Source organism: Entelurus aequoreus, linkage group LG08 (assembly GCF_033978785.1).
Source record: "Entelurus aequoreus isolate RoL-2023_Sb linkage group LG08, RoL_Eaeq_v1.1, whole genome shotgun sequence".
NCBI classification, from domain to species: Eukaryota; Metazoa; Chordata; class Actinopteri; order Syngnathiformes; family Syngnathidae; genus Entelurus; species Entelurus aequoreus.
In genome coordinates this window covers 73,443,077-73,466,053 of record NC_084738.1, presented here as the reverse complement: position 1 = coordinate 73,466,053, position 22,977 = coordinate 73,443,077, and the positions used below count along the sequence as shown (strand labels likewise).

The 22,977-nt window shown below is 39.8% G+C and overlaps 1 protein-coding gene across 3 annotated transcripts in view; it reads right to left on the bottom strand.

Annotated features, from left to right (window-relative positions):
• Positions 1 to 22,977, bottom strand: part of LOC133656290 (protein TANC2-like) — a 255,231-nt gene that overhangs the window by 18,251 nt on the left and 214,003 nt on the right. For all 3 annotated transcript variants that reach the window (XM_062057295.1, XM_062057293.1, XM_062057294.1), the window contains 9 exons: positions 20,058 to 20,289; positions 16,687 to 17,135; positions 12,182 to 12,349; positions 11,959 to 12,119; positions 7,547 to 7,655; positions 7,336 to 7,458; positions 4,439 to 4,864; positions 4,285 to 4,378; positions 52 to 185 (listed from right to left, as the gene is read on the bottom strand). In XM_062057295.1, the coding sequence (XP_061913279.1) occupies positions 52 to 185; positions 4,285 to 4,378; positions 4,439 to 4,864; positions 7,336 to 7,458; positions 7,547 to 7,655; positions 11,959 to 12,119; positions 12,182 to 12,349; positions 16,687 to 17,135; positions 20,058 to 20,289 (1,896 nt within the window). The remainder of the gene's footprint in view (positions 1 to 51; positions 186 to 4,284; positions 4,379 to 4,438; positions 4,865 to 7,335; positions 7,459 to 7,546; positions 7,656 to 11,958; positions 12,120 to 12,181; positions 12,350 to 16,686; positions 17,136 to 20,057; positions 20,290 to 22,977) is intronic.

Sequence of the window (22,977 nt, the reverse complement as noted above, 5' to 3'; positions counted from 1 at the left end):
CGTCAGCTGTGCGCGTTTAAAATAGAAGGCGATGGATGCGCCGCCGCTGACCTGCCAGTGACCTTGCCGGACGGCGCTGAACAGCGGCACGATGCCTCGTCTGTTGGACTGAGCCACGGCGGCGCCCTGCTCCAGCAGCAGGCGGCACACCTCCAGCTTACCCCGGCCGCAGGCTGCTGTGAGAGCTACACACACACACACACACACACGCACGCACGCACGCACGCACGCACACACACACACACACACACACACACACACACACACACACACACACACACACACACACACACACACACACACACACACACACACACACACACACACCACATCATCAGGCCGCCATGGCGTGGCAGTACAGGTCATAAACGGTTAGAAAATGTGGACTGTGAAAACTTTCCAGGAAGAGGGGAAAACTGGGAATTCCTGGAATTTCTTTAAACTTGGAAAATGGTAGTTTGATTGTCCAAGGTGAGTGGAGTGTGTGGAAGGTAGAACGGTTCAAATCGGATAAGAAATGTGGGATATGCAGTGGATTGTATAATGCCCATTAAGTGTCAATGGGGGAAAAATTCCGGGAAATTCCGGGGAAAAAACGGGAATTTGGGGAAAGGGAAAACATATTTTGCGTTCGATATTTCTGAAGAGTAGTGTGAGTGTGGATGGTTGAAAGGTTGGAATCCGCAAAAAATTTTGAATTCTGGGCATTGTCGAACTATGAATACGTCCATTCATTTGAAGGGGAATTTCCTGGAAATGTAGGAATTTCTGGAAACCGGGAATTTTAAAAATATTGATACTAGCACAATTGTCCGAGATGACATGAACGGGTTGGTGTTGAAATTTTTCTAAACGGTTGAAAAATGTTGACGTAGTAACAGTTTGACTTCGAATTGGTATTTTGGAATTCCTGGAATTTCGGGAAAACCGGAAATTTGTACGAAAAAAAACGGAAGCATTAGTTGTCCCAACTAAGAGTAATGTTTTGAAGGTGCAATGGTCGGAAAAGTGGACTTTGAAAACTTTCCAGGAAGAGGTGAAAACCAGGAATACTGGGAATTCCTGGAATTTCTTTAAACTTGGAAAATGGTAGTTTGATTGTCCAAGGTGAGTGGAGTGTGTGGATGGTGGAACGGTTCAAATCGGATAAGAAATGTGGGATATGCAGTGGAATGTACAATGCCCATTAAGTGTCAATGGGGGAAAATTCCGGTAAATTCGGTGAAAAAACGGGAATTTGGGGAAAGGGAAAACATGTTTTGCGTTCGATATTTGGGAAGAGTAGTGTGAGTGTGGATGGTTGAAAGGTTGGAATCCGCAAAAAAATTAGAATTCTGGGCATTGTCGAACTATGAATACGTCCATTCATTTGAAGGGGAATTTCCTGGAAATGTAGGAATTTCTGGAAACCGGGAATTTTTGAAAATATTGATACTAGCACAATTGTCCGAGATGATATGAGCGGGTTGGTGTTGGAATTTTTCTAAACGGTTGAAAAATGTTGACGTAGTAACAGGTTGAATTCAAATTGGTATTTTGGAATTCCTGGAATTTCGGGAAAACCGGAAATTTGTACGAAAAAAAACAGAAGCATTAGTTGTCCTAACTAAGAGTAATGTTTTGAAGGTGCAATGGTCGGAAAAGTGGACTGTGAAAACTTTCCAGGAAGAGGTGAAAACCAGGAATACTGGGAATTCCTGGAATTTCTTTAAACTTGGAAAATGGTAGTTTGATTGTCCAAGGTGAGTGGAGTGTGTGGGTGGTGGAACGGTTCAAATCGGATAATGCCCATTCATTGTCAATCCTACTCATATCAATATTTTCACAAATTCCCGGTTTTCCAGAAATTCCCACATTTCCAGGAAATTCCCATTCAAATGAATGGACGTATTCATAGTTCAACAATGCCCAAAATTCTCACATTTTTACACCATTTTTTGCCTTTCAACCATCCACACTCACACTACTCTTCCGAAATATGGAAAGCAAAACATGTTTTCCCTTTCCCCAAATTCCTGTTTTTCCCCGGAATTTCCAGGAATGTTTCCCCCATTGACACTTAATGGGCATTATACAATCCGCTGCATATCCCACATTTCTTATCCGATTTGAACCGTTCCACCACCCACACACTCCACTCACCTTGGACAATCAAACTACAATTTTCCAAGTTTAAAGAAATTCCAGGAATTCCCAGTATTCCTGGTTTTCATCTCTGCCTGGAAAGTTTTCACAGTCCACATTTTTCAACCGTTTCCCCACCATTCCATCTTCAAAACATTACTCTTAGTTGGGACAACTAATGCTTCGATTTTGTTTTTCATACAAATTTCCGGTTTTCCCAAAATTCCAGGAATTCCAAAATACCAATTTGAATTCAAACTGTTACTATGTCAACATTTTTCAACCGTTTCGAAAAATTCCAACACCAACCCATTCATATCATCTAGGGCAATTGTGGTGTTATCAATATTTTAAAAAATTCCCGGTTTCCAGAAATTCCCACATTTCCAGGAAATTCCCGTTCCAATGAATGGACGTATTCATAGTTCTACAATGCCCAAAATTCTAATTTTTTTACACCATTTTTTGCCCATACCAACCTTTCAACACACACTCACACTACTCTTCCCAAATATTGAAAGCAAAACAAGTTTTCCCTTTCCCCAAATTCCTGTTTTTTCCCGGAATTTCCCGGAATGTTTTCCCCATTGACAACGAATGGGCGTTGCATATCCCAGATTTCTTATCCGATTTGAACCGTTCCACCACCCACACACTCCACTCACCTTGGACAATCAAACTACCATCTTCCAAGTTTAAAGAAATTCCAGGAATTCCCAGGATTCCTGGTTTTCATCTCTGCCTGGAAAGTTTTCACAGTCCACATTTTTCAACCGTTTCGAAAAATTCCAACACCAACCCATTCATATAATTTCGGACAATTGTGCTAGTATCAATATTTTAAAAAATTCCCGGTTTCCAGAAATTCTCACATTTCCAGGAAATTCCCATTCAAATGAATTAACGTATTCATAGTTCTACAATGCCCCAAATTCTAATTTTTTTACACAATTTTTTACCCATACCAACCTTTCAACACACACTCACACTACTCTGCAAAACAAGTTTTCCCTTTCCCCAAATTCCTGTTTTTTCCCGGAATTTCCCGGAATGTTTTCCCCATTGACAACGAATGGGCGTTGCATATCCCACAATACTTATCCGATTGGAACCGTTCCACCACCCACACACTCCACTCACCTTGGACAATCAAATTACCATTTTCCAAGTTTAAAGAAATTCCAGGAATTCCCAGTATTCCTGGTTTTCACCTCTTCCTGGAAAGTTTTCACAGTCCACATTTCCGACCATTGCACCTTCAAAACATTACTCGTAGTTAGGACAACTAATGCTTTTGGTTTTTTTCGTACAAATTTCCGGTTTTCCCGGAATTCCAGGAATTCCAAAATACCATTAATAATTCAAACTGTTACTACGTCAACATTTTTCAACCGTTTAGAAAAATTCCAACACCAACCCGTTCATATCATCTCGGACAATTGTGCTAGTATCAATATTTTTTAAAAATTCCCGGTTTCCAGAAATTCCCACATTTCCAGGAAATTCCCCTTCAAATGAATGGACGTATTCATAGTTCGACAATGCCCAGAATTCTAATTTTTTTTGCGGATTCCAACCTTTTAACCATCCACACTCACACTACTCTTCCCAAATATCGAACGCAAAACATGTTTTCCCTTTCCCCAAATTCCCGTTTTTTTCCCGGAATTTCCCGGAATTTTTCCCCCATTGACACTAAATGGGCATTATACAATCCGCTGCATATCCCACATTTCTTATCCGATTGGAACCGTTCCACCATCCACACACTCCACTCACCTTGGACAATCAAACTACCATTTTCCAAGTTTAAAGAAATTCTTTAAATTTAAAGAAATTAAATTTAAATTTTTATTTAAATTCTTAAAACTTAATTTTCTTTAAATTCTTTCTTTCTTTTCTTTCTTTAAATTAAATTTAAAGAAAAAAAAAAAGAAAATTTAAAGAAATTTTCACCTCTTCCTGGAAAGTTTTCACAGTCCACATTTCCGACCATTGCACCTTCAAAACATTACAGAAATGGACAGTGAAAACTTCCCAGGAAGAGGTGAGAACCAGGAATACTGGGAATTCCTGGAATTTCTTTAGTCCCACGCCCCCACACGCACACGCCAACAGGCCGCCATGGCGTGGCAGCGAAAGTAAGGTGGATGACATCACCTGTCTCTCCCCACAGCGAGTCGAAGTCGTTGATCTGCGCTCGCTCCACCTCCTCCTCGTCTTTCTCGGGCAGGTCCAGCAGGTAAGACACGATCTGCGGGTAAATAAGAGGGTAAATAAGAGGGACGCACCGCTAAAAAGCAATGGGCGTCACCTCGGTGTAGCCCATGCTGGCGGCGGCGACGAGCGCCTGCTGCACGGCGTGGCTCTTGGTGAAGCCGGCCTGCTGCTGGCTCTGCCCGCCGCTCCAGTCGCACTGGATGAGGAACTTCACCACCTCCATGTGGCCCCTGAGGGCCGCGTGCACCAGCGCGCACTGCCCGTTCTTGTCCAGGTGGTCCACCTGGGCCCGCCGGCGGCACAGCGCCGTCACGATGGCCATGTGGCCCCCGGCGGCGGCGTAGCCCAGCGGCGTGAGGCCGCTCTCGGAGGGGGCGTCGGCGAAGGCGCCGTACTCCAGCAGCAGCGCCACCATGTCCATGTAGCCCAGGTGGGCGTGGACGCACAGCACGGGGGCGTTGTTCAGCACCTCCGTGCGGTAGTTGACGTTGGCCCCGCCCAGCATCAGCAGACGACTCACCTGCAGAGAGAGGAAAGGTGGAGGCGGGTTCGTGAAAGAAGACATAAGAGTTGTGCTGCCACGTGATGCCTTCATGGACACTCGTGTTTACTTTGTATACAGGTGTGCCCTCGGGCAACTCACCAAACAGCCGTAGCATACGTACAAGGTCAATGCGTGACATCGTAACACAACACTATAGCGTGGCATCGTAGTGTGACATAGCATAACATCGTACCATAGTACCAGTGTAACAGCGTAGTGTGACATCATAGCGTAACATCGTAGTGTGACATAGCGTAGCATCGTACCATAGCACCGGTGTAACAGCGTAGTGTGACATCATAGCGTGGCATCATTGCGCGACATCGTAACACAACATCGTACACACGACACTATTGCATAACATCATGATGTGACATTGTAGCACAATACCGTAGCATGACAACATAGTAGCGTATCGTAGCGGGATTTAGCATAACATCGTATCGTCACACTGTAGCGTGACATCATAGCATGACATCATAGCATGGTACCATACATGACATAACATGACACAACAATGACATCATAGCTTGGTACCATACATGACATAACATGACACAACAATGACATCATAGCATGACATCATAGCATGGTACCATACATGACATAAAATGACACAACAATGACATCATAGCTTGGTACCATACATGACATAACATGACACAACAATGACATCATAGCATGACATCATAGCATGGTACCATACATGACATAACATAACACAACAATGACATCATAGCATGACATCATAGCATGGTACCATACATGACATAACATGACACAACAATGACATCATAGCATGACATCATAGCATGGTACCATACATGACATAACATGACACAACAATGACATCATAGCATGGTACCATACATGACATAACATGACACAACAATGACATCATAGCTTGGTACCATACATGACATAACATGACACAACAATGACATCACATCGTGACATCATAGCGTGATGTCGCAGCTTGGTAGCATACATGACATAACATGACACAACAATGACATCACAGCGTGACATCATAGCGTGACGTCGTAGCTTGTTACCATACATGGCATAACATGACACAACAATGACATCACAGCGTGGCATCACAGCGTGACATCATAGCGTGACATCGTAGCTTGGTAGCATACATGACATAACACAACACAACAATGACATCACAGCGTGACACCATAGCTTGGAAGCATACATGACACAACAATGACATCATAGTGTGACATCATAGCATGACGTTGTAGCTTGATAGCATGCATGACATAACATGACACAACAATGACATCATGATGTGACATCATAGCATGACGTTGTAGCTTGGTAGCATACATGACACAACAATGACGTCATAGCTTGACATCATAGCGTGACGTTGTAGCTTGGTAGCATACATGACACAACAATGACGTCATGATGTGACGTCATAGCGTGACGTTGTAGCTTGGTAGCATACATGACACAACAATGACATCATGTGACATCATAGCATGACGTTGTAGCTTGATAGCATACATGATATAACATGACACAACAATGACATCATGACGTGACATCATAGCATGACGTTGTAGCTTGGTAGCATACATGACACAACAATGACGTCATAGCGTGACATCATAGCGTGACGTTGTAGCCTGGTAGCATACATGACACAACAATGACGTCATAGCGTGACGTCATAGCTTGGTAGCATACATGACATAACATGACACGACAATGACATCATGATGTGACGTCATAGCGTGACGTCGTAGCTTGGTAGCATACATGACATAACATGACACAACAATGACATCATGACGTGACATCATAGCATGACGTTGTAGCTTGGTAGCATACATGACACAACTATGACGTCATAGCGTGACATCATAGCGTGACGTTGTAGCCTGGTAGCATACATGACACAACAATGACGTCATAGCGTGACGTCGTAGCTTGGTAGCATACATGACATAACATGACACGACAATGACATCATGATGTGACGTCATAGCGTGACGTCGTAGCTTGGTAGCATACATGACATAACATGACACAACAATGACATCATGACGTGACATCATAGCATGACGTTGTAGCTTGGTAGCATACATGACACAACTATGACGTCATAGCGTGACATCATAGCGTGACGTTGTAGCCTGGTAGCATACATGACACAACAATGACGTCATAGCGTGACGTCGTAGCTTGGTAGCATACATGACATAACATGACACGACAATGACATCACGACGTGACATCATAGCGTGACGTCGTAGCTTGGTGGCATAGATGACACAACAATGACATCACAGTGTCAGTTGACAGTGAATTAAAGACATTGTGGGAGTGACCATGTTCTGTCCACCAATCAACACACTGCACTGTTTAGCTCCGCCTCTTTGGTTAAGCGGTGAAAAGTGTGTGTGATGCAAGCAGGGTGATGAGGGCACCTTGATGTTGGGCGTGTAGAGGTTCCTCAGAGACGAGAGCGCGGCCGAGAGCCCTTCAGAGCTGTAGGACACCCACAGACCTTGCAGGATGGACGAGGAGACCCCCACTTTCTTGCTCAGACCCTTAAAGAGACAGAGCCTGTCAATCATGGCGGTGTGTGTGTGTGTGTGTGTGTGTGTGTGTGTGTGTGTGTGTGGACACCAGCGCTACCTTGAAGATGTGCGCCTTGAGGATGTGGTGGCCCAGCTCGATGGTCTGCTGCCGGTTCAGCTTGTTCTCCTGCCGGGAGAACCAGAAGGCCAGCAGGGTGTGGCCGCTCCTGCACACCAACAGCAGGCAGATACAACATTCATACACCTCCACATGCACCTGGCGTGTCTGACATCAATTCACAGACATCAACTAAAGTATCGGGACGGTTTACAGCGACAGGAAGTAGCGAAAACAAGCCAAATGAATACGTGCTCGCAGGACGGAATCACGCATCAAATTCATTCCAAGAATTGGAATTTCAATGACAGGAAGCAGGAAGTGCAGTTTCTTATTGGCGTGTCCCGTTTGAAACTGATACCGGAGCCATGAGCACTGGCCGATACTGATACAAAACCCTTACGGCAGTGGTCCCCAACCACCGGGCCGCGGACCGATTGGTACCAGGCCGCACAAGAAATTAAAAAAAAAAAAAAAAAAAAAAACATTAAAAAAATAAATAAATAAATAAATAAAATTAAATCAACATAAAAAACACAATTTATACATTATATATCAATATATATCAATACAGTCTGCAGGGATACAGTCCGTAAGCACACATGATTATATTTCTTTATGAAAAAAAAAAAATGAAAAAAAAAAGAGGTTTTTTTTAATTTCAATGTCTTACACACACTTGTTATTTCACATGTGGACAAGAGGGGGATCACTTCAAATTTTGACACACACTTGTTATTTCATATGTTGGCCAGAGGGGGAGCACTTTTAAAAGGGGTGCAAATGAGACATTGTCTATTAGATCAGTGGTCCCCAACCACCGGGCCGTGGCCCAGTACCGGTCCGCGGACCGATTGGTACTGGGCCGCGCAAGAAATGAAAAAAAAATAAAAATAAATAAAAATTTAAATATATATATATATACATGTATATATATATATATATATATATATATATTTATTTTTTTTAAATTAAATCAACATAAAAAACACAATATATACATATTGTGTGTGTGTATGTCAATATATATCAATACAGTCTGCAGGTATACAGTCCGTAAGCACACATGATTGTATTTCTTAATGAAAAAATAAAAAAAATAAAAAATAAAAAAAATAAAACCTCCCCCCGGTCCGTGGGACAAATTTTCTAGCGTTGACCGGTCCGCAGCTACAAAAAGGTTGGAGACCACTGCCTTACGGTAACAACACACGTCGTACATACTTGTACTAAACTGGTATTATTTTGTAGCGTGGAATGCTAGAAAAGGTTCGATCAAAGGAAATGATAATAATAAGCTCACGGCGCAGTGCGTTGAATGATGCGGACACGTTTGTTACTGGATACTTTCAACTGTGCGAGTCATATGCATTATTTGACACTTGTTTATATTGACACACCGCAATATTGTTCAATTATTATGACTTATGTCTAGCTTGTGTGCTATTGTGTGCTTAGCTTCTGTGTAGCTGTTGTGTGCATAATTAACCCTGTAACAGCCCTTGTTGTAAAATTACAACGTTACCTTTAACCATCCTAAAAAACAACCCGTTATATATAAATATATATATATATTTTTTTTTTACCACCTTGACATAGTCATTGGGTCCTATTGTTCAGTCTCACAAGGCTATTGGATCGTACATTTGTTTACAAGTCCCGCCTTCTGGCCATGAACTCACACAAACTCTCAAGGTTTCCTTCGAACAACATCTATTTGTTTCATTGGACTGGATTTATAAGATTCAACTAAGTAAAATGTCTTTTATATTTGTTTTGGTTGTTATTACAATGTCTAGGTCAGGGGTCACCAACGCGGTCGCCCGTAAGGACCAGATGAGTAGCCCGCTGGCCTGTTCTAAAAATAGCTCAAATAGCAGCACTTACCAGTGAGCTGCCTCTATTTTTAAAATGTTTTTTATTTACTAGCAAGCTGGTCTCGACATTTTTAATTCTAAGAGAGACAAAACTCAAGTAGAATTTGAAAATCCAAGAAAATATTTTAAAGACTTGGTCTTCACTTGTTTAAATAAATTCATACATTTTTTTTACTTTGCTTCTTATAACTTTCAGAAAGACAATTTTAGAATAAAATAAGATAAATAAATTAAAAACATTTTCTTGAATAAAAAAGAAAGTACAACAATATAAAAACAGTTACATAGAAACTAGTAATTAATGAAAATGAGTAAAATGAAGTGTTAAAGGTTAGTACTATTAGTGGAGCAGCAGCACGCACAATCATGTGTGCTTACGGACTGTATCCCTTGCAGACTGTATTGATATATATTGATATATAATGTAGGAACCAGAATATTGATAACAGAAAGAAATGGGGGGAGGGAGGTTTTTTGGGTTGGTGCACTAATTGTAAGTGTATCTTGTGTTTTTTATGTTGATTTAATAAAAACAAAACAAAAAAAAAACGATACAGATAATAAAAAAAACGATACCGATAATTTCCGATATTACATTTTAACGCATTTATCGGCCGATAATATCGGACATCCCTACTTAAAAGTGATTTTAGGATTTTTAAACACATATACCTTTTTACCTTTTAAATTCCTTCCTCTTCTTTCCTGACAATTTAAATTAATGTTCAAGTAAATTTATTATTTTTTTGTAGAGAATAATAAATACATTTTAATTTAATTCTTCGTTTTAGCTTCTGTTTTTTCGACGAAGAATATTTGTGAAATATTTCTTCAAACTTATTATTAAGGATGTCCGATAATGGCTTTTTGCCGATATCCGATATTCCGATATTGTCCAACTCTTTAATTACCGATACCGATATCAACCGATACCGATATCAACCGATATATACAGTCATGGAATTAACACATTATTATGCCTAATTTGGACAACCAGGTATGGTGAAGATAAGGTACTTTTTAAAAATAATAATAAAATAAGATAACTAAATTAAAAACATTTTCTTAAATAAAAAAGAAAGTACAACAATATAAAAACAGTTACATAGAAACTAGTAATGAATGAAAATGAGTAAAATTAACTGTTAAAGGTTAGTACTATTAGTGGAGCAGCAGCACGCACAATCATGTGTGCTTACGGACTGTATCCCTTGCAGACTGTATTGATATATATTGATATATAATGTAGGAAGCAGAATATTAATAACAGAAAGAAACAACCCTTTTGTGTGAATGAGTGTAAATGGGGGAGGGAGGTTTTTTGGCTTGGTGCACTAATTGTAAGTGTATCTTGTGTTTTTTATGTGGATTTAATAAAAAAAACAAACAAACCCCCCCCCCCCCAAAAAAAAACGATACAGATAATAAAAAACCGATACCGATAATTTTCGATATTACATTTTAACGCATATATCGGCCGATAATATCGGCAGGCCGATATTATCGGACATCTCTACTTATTATGATTAAAATTCAAAAAAATTATTCTGGCAAATGTAGAAAATCTGTAGAATCAAATTTAAATCTTATTTCAAAGTCTTTTGAATTTCTATTAAAATGTTTGTTCTGGAAAATCTAGAAGAAATAATGATTTGTCTTTGTTAGAAATATAGCTTGGTCCAATTTGTTATATATTCTAACAAAGTGCAGATTGGATTTTAACCTATTTAAAACATGTCATCAAAATTCTAAAATTAATCTTAATCAGGAAAAATGACTAATGATGTTCCATAAATTCTTTTTTTAAGTTTTTCTCTTCTTTTTTTCGGTCGAATTTTGAATTTTAAAGAGTCGAAATTGAAGATAAACCACGTTTCAAAATTGAATTGTCATTTTTTTTTTTCGTGTTTTCTCCTCTTTTAAACCGTTCAATTAAGTGTAAATATCATTAATTATTAATAATAACAGAGTTAAAGGTAAATTGAGCAAATTGGCTATTTCTGGCAATTTATTGAAGTGTGTATCAAACTGGTAGACCTTCGCATTAATCACTACCCAAGAAGTAGCTCTTGCTTTCAAAAAGGTTGGTGACCCCTGGTCTAGAGCATGTACATATGTAGTTATTGTGGAACAGATGCATTAAATTTCATTTAGAGCTTGTTACATAATTGTTGCAAATATACAACACTGGGTGAATGTGGTAGTCAAAATAGCTGTCTTGTTGCGGTGGGCTCAAACAGGGTGTATTCCCTCCACCACACCACTGCCTGGTATTTTCTCTATACATGGATAGTATACTTTCTACCCTTGTGTTGTGTTCAAATGCCTCCTACGACAACATCTAAAAGGTCACTTTTTTTTTTTTAGGTTTTTCTACATTTGGGTCTTACAGGGTTTTAAATTTCATTGACCTGAATTTCTTACATTGTACCATCGATAGATGGTGGTATAACAGTCGGGCTATTGAATGAAGTCCGTATTAAAGTCAAGTTTGGAGACCTAAGCTAACACAAAAAGATAAAGTAGTGTTCTCACCTGGGGTCACACAGGAACTTGGTCTTCTCTCCTTCCTCCCGCCATATCAGCCACTCCCGGAAGGACGGGTGGACAAACATGCGGGTGCCGTCCCTCCTCTTCACCAGGAAGACGGACAGGTTGTCCAAGCGCTGCTGGAAGTCGTCCCAGTCCAGCGTGCCCTGCGTCACCACATCAGCGCGTTAGCGTCACACCCCGGGCGTCCCCGAGCGGGGCGTCGTACCTGCAGCGAGCCGGCGTTGATGGCCTGGTAGATCTGCTCGTCGGTCAGCGGGTGGAGGGACGCCACGGCCACGTTGAGGAGGGGCAGCGCCCGCTCGAAGGACGACTGCGTGGGGAAGCGCATGTTGCACTGCAGCAGGTAGACCTCCGCCAGGTTGACCGGGACCACCTGAGGGAGGACATTGTGTTAGCCATCCTCTTCTGGCATCCATTTTATAATCAATACAGAGTAATTGTGCGGTCTTCCTGCTCCTGGTGGCTCTTTGTGCAGCTAACCTTTGGGGCAGTCACGTTTGAGCCCTCCCAAATCTGCCCGGCAACAACAAATGATTGGTCATTCAGAGCAGTGGTCCCCAACCTTTTTGTGGCAGGGGACCGGTCAACGCTTGAAAACCGGGCCGCGCAAGAAATTTAATTAAAAAATTTAAAAAAAATAAAAAAAATTTTTTTAATTTTTTTTAAATTTATTTATTTATTTATTTTTTTCATAAAGAAATACAATCATGTGTGCTTACGGACTGTATCCCTGCAGACTGTATTGATCTATATTGATATATAATGTATATATTGTGTTTTTTATAATGATTTAATTTTTAAAAAAAAAAAAAAAAAAAAAAAAAAAGTTTTTTTTTGTTTTTTTTTAAATTAAATTTCTTGCGCGGCCCGGTGGTTGGGGACCACTGATTCAGAGGACTTATGATACTGGAGTCAAATTTATTAATATGTCAATAAAGTAACTTATCTTTTATTGCTAAATGTATTTAGTCTTTCCATTTTGACACAAAAATATATGTTCTGCGTGAAATTGCACACATTTTAATAATAACTTTAATATGATCCAATATGCAACAAATATTATATTATTATACTTTCCAAAGATTGTTTTTATTAAAATAATCATATCATATCCAGTGTTTCCCATAAACTGCCAAGATACCTGTGGCGGTGGGGGCGTGGCTATGGGCGTGGTCACCATGACATCGAGTAATTTGCATAATTTACTAAAATGATATGATTTTCTCTAAAAAGGCTCAAAAAATGTATACTTACTAATGAATAATAACAGTTTTGTTTTAAACGTCCATCCATCCATCCATTTTACAATATAACTACAACACTTTATGTACATATTTATATACATATTTGAACAATAAGTTATTCACTGAAATATATTTATTAATTGTGGTTCTTACAAAAAATATATCTTATAAAATATAAAAGCTAAAATGTCTCTTAAAGCTCTGCCCCTTTAATTAGTGCATACTAAATCATTTAACTTTAGCCTACTACTACAAGCATATTATTTACCAGCAACATAAAGTGAAACAGAGGCAGAGGTGTCCTGCCACAGTCAGTAACAAATAAACAGAAAACCGTAGTGGTCAAATACAAATAAGGCAACAAGAGAAGTATCCTACACTTCTCTTTTGTAAAGTAAATCTGAACAGCCAATATGGGCATCTACATCAACTATATGATTTGCTGAGAAGCTGGACAGGACACAAAAAAAATAAATAAATAAATAAATAAACAAATAAAAAAAAAATAAAAAAATTTTTTTTTGTTTTTTTTTGTTTTGTTGCGGCCTTAATTATTTCGTGGCGGGCCGCCACAAATAAATGAATGTGTGGGAAACACTGCTATCTGTTTGACTTATGATTTCAGAGCAAGTTATCCATCAAATTGTAGAACCAACAATAGATTTGATAGTACAATTTACAGTGATTTTTTTCCCATTGTATTAATGTAAATTGAAAAGAAAAAATAAGCTTTTGGTACCTGAGTTGTTTTTGTTGTTGTTTTTTTTTTACCATACAATGTAGTTTTTTTTTGTTTTTATGGTGTATTACTGTAAAGGGAAAAACGGCAACACTGTTTTTTTTATGGTAAAAAAAACAACCTAGCGACTCAAAAAAAAAAAAAAAAAAAAAAAAAAAAAAGTACTTTTTTTCCACTTACCCTGCTTATTAATATGTAGTAAAAAAACCAAAACACTGTCATTTTTACATGAAAATTCTGGCGACTAATTTGCCTTTTTTTTTTACTGTAAAAAAACAGTGGTTCTGTTTGTTTGAATAATTGTTTCTAAATGATCACAAAAACTTTGTATTACATTGTGTTCCTGACAAGAAGACAAAAGGTTGTCTTTTGAAACCTACCAAGAGTAAGGCTCGTAAAACTCCACTGTGTAGGGGATGGCGTTCCTGTGTTCTCTCATGTATGCTAATCAACAGTTCAGAGCGGAGAGATGACAGGATCTGCCCAATTTCCAGACGAACCCTTTTTGAAGTATTTTACGAACTCTTTTTGAACTATTTTACGACCTCTTCTTTCGAACTGTTCGGTAACCAAAGGCAACGCTGTTTACGACCCACTTCCCTCTGAAAGTCAAATAAAGAAGGAGGAGTGCAATCTTTGGGCAGAGCGTGCTGGAGGTTGTAGACGGATACAATGTCCGGGCGACTCTCCTCTATATTGAGTCCGAATTGAATTCTGTCTCTGTTGAATTCTTTGCCTCTTGTCTTGTTTAATAGATGTCATCAGTGTTTGAACCTGACACCGTTCTTCCGTTTATCGTAATATTTTATATTTTATGACTGTTTTTACAGGGCGAGGAATAGCTAAACATGCTTCGCTACACACCGTAAGAGGATACAATAGCTAACCGGCGTTACATCGATATTTTTTAGCATCACAAAATCTTTTTTCCTTTTAAAAAAAAAAAAGCATATTATGTTTATAAAGTCAGGAAATATGTCCCTGGACACATGAGGACTTTGAATATGACCAATGTATGATCCTGTAACTACTTGGTATCGGATCGATAGCCAAATGTGTGGTATCATCCAAAACTAGGGATGTCCGATAATGGCTTTTTGCCGATATTGTCCAACTCTTTAATTACCGATACCGATATCAACCGATACCGATATCAGCCGATATATGCAGTCGTGGAATTAACACATTATTATGCCTTATTTGGACAACCAGGTATGGTGAAGATAAGGTACTTTTAAAAAAAAAAAAATCAAATAAAATAAGATAAATAAATTAAAAACATTTTCTTGAATAAAAAAGAAAGTAAAACAATATAAAAACAGTTACATAGAAACTAGTAATGAATGAAAATGAGTAAAATGAAGTGTTAAAGGTTAGTACTATTAGTGGAGCAGCAGCACGCACAATCATGTGTGCTTACGGACTGTATCCCTTGCAGACTGTATTGATATATATTGATATATAATGTAGGAAGCAGAATATTAATAACAGAAAGAAACAACCCTTTTGTGTGAATGAGTGTAAATGGGGGGAGGGAGGTTTTTTGGGTTGGTGCACTAATTGTAAGTGTATCTTGCGTTTTTTATGTGGATTTAATTAAAAAAAACAAAAAAAAACAAAAAACAAAAAACAACGATACTGATAATAAAAAACTCGATACCGATAATTTCCGATATTACATTTTAACGCATTTATCGACCGATAATATCGGACATCCCTACTTAAAAGTGATTTTAGGATTTTTAAACACATATACCTTTTTACCTTTTAAATTCCTTCCTCTTCTTTCCTGACAATTTAAATCAATGTTCAAGTAAATTGATTTTTTTTATTGTAAAGAATAATAAATACATTTTAATTTAATTCTTCGTTTTAGCTTCTGTTTTTTCGACGAAGAATATTTGTGAAATATTTCTTCAAACTTATTATTAGGGATGTCCGATAATGGCTTTTTGCCGATATCCGATATTCCGATATTGTCCAACTCTTTAATTACCGATACCGATATCAACCGATACCGATATCAACCGATATATGCAGTCGTGGAATTAACACATTATTATGCCTAATTTGGACAACCATGTATGGTGAAGATAAGGTATCGGCAGACCGATATTATCGGACATCCCTATCCAAAACTAATGTCAAGTATCAAAGAAGAGAAGAATAAGTGATTATTACATTTGAACAGAAGTGTAGATAGAACATGTTCAAACAGAAAATAAGCAGATATTAACAGTAGATGAACAAGTATATTAATAATCAAATTTTTACAGTTTGTCCCTCATAATGTGTACAAAATAATAGGTGTATAAATGACACAATATGTTACTGCATAGACTAATTAGGAGTCTTTGTTTGTTTACTTACTACTAAAAGACAAGTTGACTATTTTATTGAAGGACTAAATGACAATAATAAACATATGTTTCATGTACATTAACATTTTTTTGTTATAAAAAAAGACAATTTTTTTGTGGTCCCCTTTATTTAGAAAAGTGTCGAAAAGTATCAAAATACATTTTGGTACCGGTACCAAAACATGTGTATGGGGACGACCCCAGTTGGCGATGAAAAGGGGACCAACTTCACACAGATGGCCTAAAAAACATCTCTTCAAAATCATAACTCCTAAAATGTGTTATTGTTGAAAATGAATCCACCTAAAATGAAATGCGATTTGAATGTGAATACCATAAAGTGTTGAGTCAGCAAAGCCGTGGTCACCTTGTAGCTGGAGCTCTTGAGGACCAGGTAGCCCTTCTCGATGAGGTCAAAGGTCAGCTTGAGGTACAGGTAGGAGCCCTGGCTGAGGGCCTTCAGGTGGCCGCTGAGCTTGCCGAAGGTGGTGTTGTCCATCTTGCCGTTGAGCGAGATGTTGTTCTGGATCTCGGGGCTGCTGTGGATGCGGTGCAGGATGTAGCCCTGCAGGTCCTGGTCCATGGCGTCGTTCTCCTCCAGGCTGTCCAGGGAGATGCGGTGGAACGGCAGCGGGCCGGCGATCTCCTCCAAGGTGGTTCTGACCGTCACCACCAGCTTCAGCCAAGGGGGGAACTTGTTGATGGTTTTGCAGAGGAAGGAGACGATGGTGTCGCCGTAGTCCGGCTTGTGGAACTCGGCCTCGTTCAGACCGTCGATGAGGACGATGAGGTCCTCCTCCGAGTCGATCTTCCTCTCTGCGGAGCAGCGATATCGTCGATACCACACATCTATATCCCCACCCCTCGCGTGACATCGTAGTGTGACATCATCGCGTAACATCGTAGTGTGACATCATCGCGTAACATCGTAGCTCGACACTATAGCGTGACATCGTAGCTCAACAAGCGTGACATCGTAGTGTGACATCATCGCTTAACATCGTAGTGTGACGTAGCATAACATCGTAGCGTAACATTGTAGCTCGACACTATAGCGTGACATCGTAGTGTGACATCATCGCGTAACATCGTAGTGTGACGTAGCATAACATCGTAGCGTAACATTGTAGCTCGACACTATAGCGTGACATCGTAGTGTGACATCATCGCTTATCATCCTAGTGTGACGTAGCATAACATCGTAGCGTAACATTGTAGCTCGACACTATAGCGTGACATCGTAGTGGGACATCATAGCGTAACATCGTAGTGTGACATAGCATAACATCGTAGCATAACATTGTAGCTCGACACTATAGCGTGACATCGTAGCTCGACAAGCGTGACATCGTAGTGTGACATCATCGTGTAATATCGTAGTGTGATAGAGCATAACATCGTAGCTCAACACTATAGCGTGACATCGTAGCTCAACAAGCGTGACATCGTAGTGTGACATCATCGCTTAACATCCTAGTGTGACGTAGCATAACATCGTAGCGTAACATTGTAGCTCGACACTATAGCGTGACATCATAGTGTGACATCATCGCGTAACATCGTAGTGTGACGTAGCGTAACATCGCAGCGTAACATTGTAGCTCGACACTATAGCGTGACATCGTAGTGTGACATCATCGCGTAACATCGTAGTGTGACGTAGCGTAACATCGCAGCGTAACATTGTAGCTCGACACTATAGCGTGACATCGTAGCTCAACAAGCGTGACATCGTAGTGACATCATCGTAGTGTGACATAGCATAACATCGTAGCATAACATTGTAGCTCAACACTATAGCGTGACATCGTAGCTCAAAAAGCGTGACATCGTAGTGTAACATCATCGCGTAACATCGTAGTGTGACATAGCATAACATTGTAGCTCAACACTATAGCGTGACATCGTAGCTCAAAAAGCGTGACATCGTAGTGTAACATCATCGCGTAACATCGTAGTGTGACATAGCATAACATTTTGGCTCAACACTATAGCGTGACATCGTAGCTCAACAAGTGGGACATCGTAGTGTGACATCATCGCGTAACATCGTAGTGTGACATAGCATAACATTGTAGCTCGACACTATAGCGTGACATAGTAGCTCAACGAGCGTGACATCGTAGTGTGACATCATCGCGTAACATCGTAGAGTGACAGAGCATAACATCGTAGCATAACATTGTAGCTTGACACTATAGCGTGACATCGTAGCTTGACAAGCGTGACATCGTATGTGTGACATAGCGTAACATCGTAGCGTAACATCGTAGCGTGACATCGTACCACGATATTATAGCTTGACATTGTAGCACAACATCGTACCACGATACTATAGCATGACATCATAGCGCGACATCGGAGCACGACGTCATACACCGACACTACAGCGTGACATCATGACGTGACATTGTAACACAACATCGTACACCGTCACTGTAGCGTGACATCAGAGTGCGACATCGCAACACAACATCGTACACCGACACTATTGCGTAACGCCTTGATGTGACACTGTAGCACAATACCGTAGCATGACAACTTAGTAGCGTAGCGTGATTTAGCATAATATCGTATCGTCACACTGTAGCGTGACATCATAGCATGACATCGTAGCTTAGTACCATACATGACATAACATGACACAACAATGACATCATAGCGTGGTACCATACATGACATAACATGACATAACAATGACATCACAGCATGATGTCGTAACTTTGTAGTATACATGACATAACATGACACAACAATGACGTCATAGCGTGACATCCTAGCGTGATGTCGTAACTTGGTAGCATACATGACATAACATGACACAACAATGACATCATAGCATGATGTCGTAACTTGGTAGCATACATGACATAACATGACACAACAATGACATCATAGCATGATGTCGTGTCGTAACTTGGTACCATACATGACATAACATGACACAACAATGACGTCGTAGCGTGACATCCTAGCGTGATGTCGTAACTTGGTAGCATACATGACATAACATGACGCAACAATGACATCATAGCATGACATCATAGCATGATGTCGTGTCGTAACTTGGTACCATGCATGACATAACATGACACAACAATGACGTCATTGCGTGACATCATAGCATGATGTCGTAACTTGGTAGCATACATGACATAACATGACACAACAATGACATCACAGCACGACATCATAGCATGATGTCGTAACTTGGTATCATACATGACATAACATGACACAACAGTGACATCATAGAGTGGTACCATACAATGACACAACAATGACATCACAGCATGACAACCTAGTATGATGTCGTAACTTGGTACCATACATGACATAACATGACACAACAATGACATCGTAGCATGGTACCATACAATGACACAACAATGACATCACAGCATGCCAACCTAGTATGATGTCGTAACTTGGTATCATACATGACATAACATGACGCAACAATGACATCCTAGCATGATGTGGTAACTTGGTATCATACATGACATAACATGACACAACAATGACATCATAGCATGACATCATAGCATGATGTCGTGTCGTAACTTGGTACCATACATGACATAATATGACACAACAATGACATCATAGCATGATGTGGTAACTTGGTATCATACATGACATAACATGACACAACAATGACATATAGCGTGCCGTCGTAGCGATATCGTCGATACCACACATCTCTATCCCCCCCGCATGAAAGAATGGCGCCGGTACCTTTGTAAAGGGCGTCCAGGGGCTCCAGCACGCCCCGCCTGAAGGACGCCAGGGGGTCCTGGACGCAGGAGCGCAGGCTGAGGATGCTCTGGAGGTGTGGCTCCCGCAGCATCTGCTCCCTGTAGGCCGCCAGGTGTGGCGAGCGGCACAGCAGCGCCGCCACGTTGTGCACAAACTCGGGCACCAGGCAGGTGTAGGCGTTGTCCGCCTGGCAGTAGTGGTAGGCCACCACCTGGGGGCGACAGAGAGGCAGAGAAACAGGAAGTGGGCAGAGGAAGATGGCCGCATGATTGCGCAACAACAGTCCATTTTTGATACGGCTGAAAACCGCATCACGATATCAGTCGATAATTATTGACTGTATCACTGCAGACTGTATTGATCTATATTGATATATAATGTATTTATTGTGTTTTTTATGTTGATTTCATAAAAAAAAAAAAATATATATATATATATATATATATATATATATATATATATATATATATATATATATATATATATATATATATACAGTATATATATTTTTTTTAATTTCTTGTGCGGCCCGGTACCAATTGGTCCGCGGACCGGTACCGGGCCGCGGCCCGGTGGTTGGGGACCACTGCTCTAAAGGGTGAGCGCGAGGTGGTGTAGTATCCGGTCAACGCTTGAAAATTTGTCCCACGGACCGGTGGGGGGTGGGGTGTATTTAAAAAAAAAAAAAAAAAAAAAAAAAAATTTTTTTTTTTACATAAATAAATACAATCATGTGTGCTTACGGACTGTATCACTGCAGACTGTATTGATCTATATTGATATATAATGTATATATTGTGTTTTTTATGTTGATTTCATAAAAATAAAAAATAAAAAATATATATATAAACAGTATATATATTTTTTTTAGTTTCTTGTGCGGCCCGGTGGTTGGGGACCACTGCTCTAAAGGGTGAGCGCGAGGTGGTGTAGTATCCGGTCAATGCTTGAAAATTTGTCCCACGGACCGGTGGGGGGTGGGGGGGGGGGGGGGGGGGTGGGGGGTGTATTTAAAAAAAAAAAAAAAATAATATATATATATTTTTTTTACATAAATAAATACAATCATGTGTGCTTACGGACTGTATCACTGCAGACTGTATTGATCTATATTGATATATAATGTATATATTGTGTTTTTTATGTTGATTTCATTAAAAAAAAAAAAAAAAAAAAATTTTTTTTTTTAATTTCTTGTGCGGCCCGGTACCAATCGGTCCGCGGACCGGTACCGGGCCGCGGCCCGGTGGTTGGGGACCACTGCTCTAAAGGGTGAGCGCGAGGTGGAGTAGTATTAGCGGTCTTGCCTTGCATATTTTACAGACCACATTGGTCTGACTAAGGTCCGTTTGGAAAAAAAACAAAAACCAGCCCAGGTGACTTTTCCTCTTTCACCCACAATTTCTTCATTTCAACTTTCTCTTCTCACTCCATGCAAAAAAAAAATCCACCGCCAGACAAGCACACCCGATAATCGATACTGTCGAGTCGCCATGTTTCCCCGCTGGCAACATTGGCACGTGAATATGGCAAATACATGTTACAGTGTAGTTGTTATGCTGGGCAGGAGGTGGAGATGAAAGATTTTTTTTTTTTTAAATGACAAAGAAAATGTCCACAATGCAATCCGAGCTAGCTGTGAAACACAAAACAACAACAACAACAAAGAGGGTGAAAAAGCGAGTGATGTTAATTATTCATGCAGAGAGTTAACAAGATGGCTGGGAAGTGGCATTCTGCAATAATTAATATTTCATACTGCAAAGTTGTTGCTGCTTTTTTTACACACATCTGCATAATGCAGCAGTGTGTGTGTGTGTGCGTGTGTGTGTGTGTGTGTGTGTGTGTGTGTGTTCTTGGATTTCTAGCCTTCTTGAGACACAAAGAAGGAAAAGTATCTTCCATGTGAGGAGGTGTGAACAAGTGATGACATAAATCAATAACATTGCATCTAATAGAGAGACAAATACTAGAGTCCGTGAACATTGCTCCAAAGTCGGGATTTTTTTTTGATGATTTAATGTGCATACAAAAGTTAAAAAAAAGTACAAAAGTATCTTCCATAAGAGGAGGTGTGAACAAGTGATGACATAAATCATGGTCCCACTAACATTGCATCTAATAGAGAGATAAATACTAGAGTCCGTGAACATTGCTCCAAAGTCGGGATTTTTTTTTGATGATTTAATGTGCATACAAAAGTTAAAAAAAAGTACAAAAGTATCTTCCATAAGAGGAGGTGTGAACAAGTGATGACATAAATCAATAACATTGCATCTAATAGAGAGACAAATACTAGAGTCCGTGAACATTGCTCCAAAGTCGGGATTTTTTTTTGATGATTTAATGTGCATACAAAAGTTTAAAAAAAGTACAAAAGTATCTTCCATAAGAGGAGGTGTGAACAAGTGATGACATAAATCAATAACATTGCATCTAATAGAGAGCCAAATACTAGAGTCCGTGAACATTGCTCCAAAGTCAGGATTTTTTTGATGATTTAATGTTTAAAGATTAAAGATTAAAGTACCAATGATTGTCACACACACACTAGATGTGGCGAAATGTGTCCTCTGCATTTGTCCCATCCCCTTGGGGAGCAGCATACAAAAGTAAAAAAAAAGTACAAAAGTATCTTCCACATGAGGAGGTGTGAACAAGTGATGACATAAATCAATAACATTGCATCCAATAGACAATGTCTCATTTGGGGTGACATCTATCAAAATGAGGGCGGTCCCAAAAAGGGAGGGGTTTTTCACATTGACTGTGTGTCGCTTTTAAAAGGGCGCCCCCTCTGGTCAACATATGAAATAACAAGTGTGTGTAAAAATTTGAAGTGCTCCCCCTTTTGGTCAACATATGAAATAACAAGTGTGTGTAAAAATTTGAAGTGCTC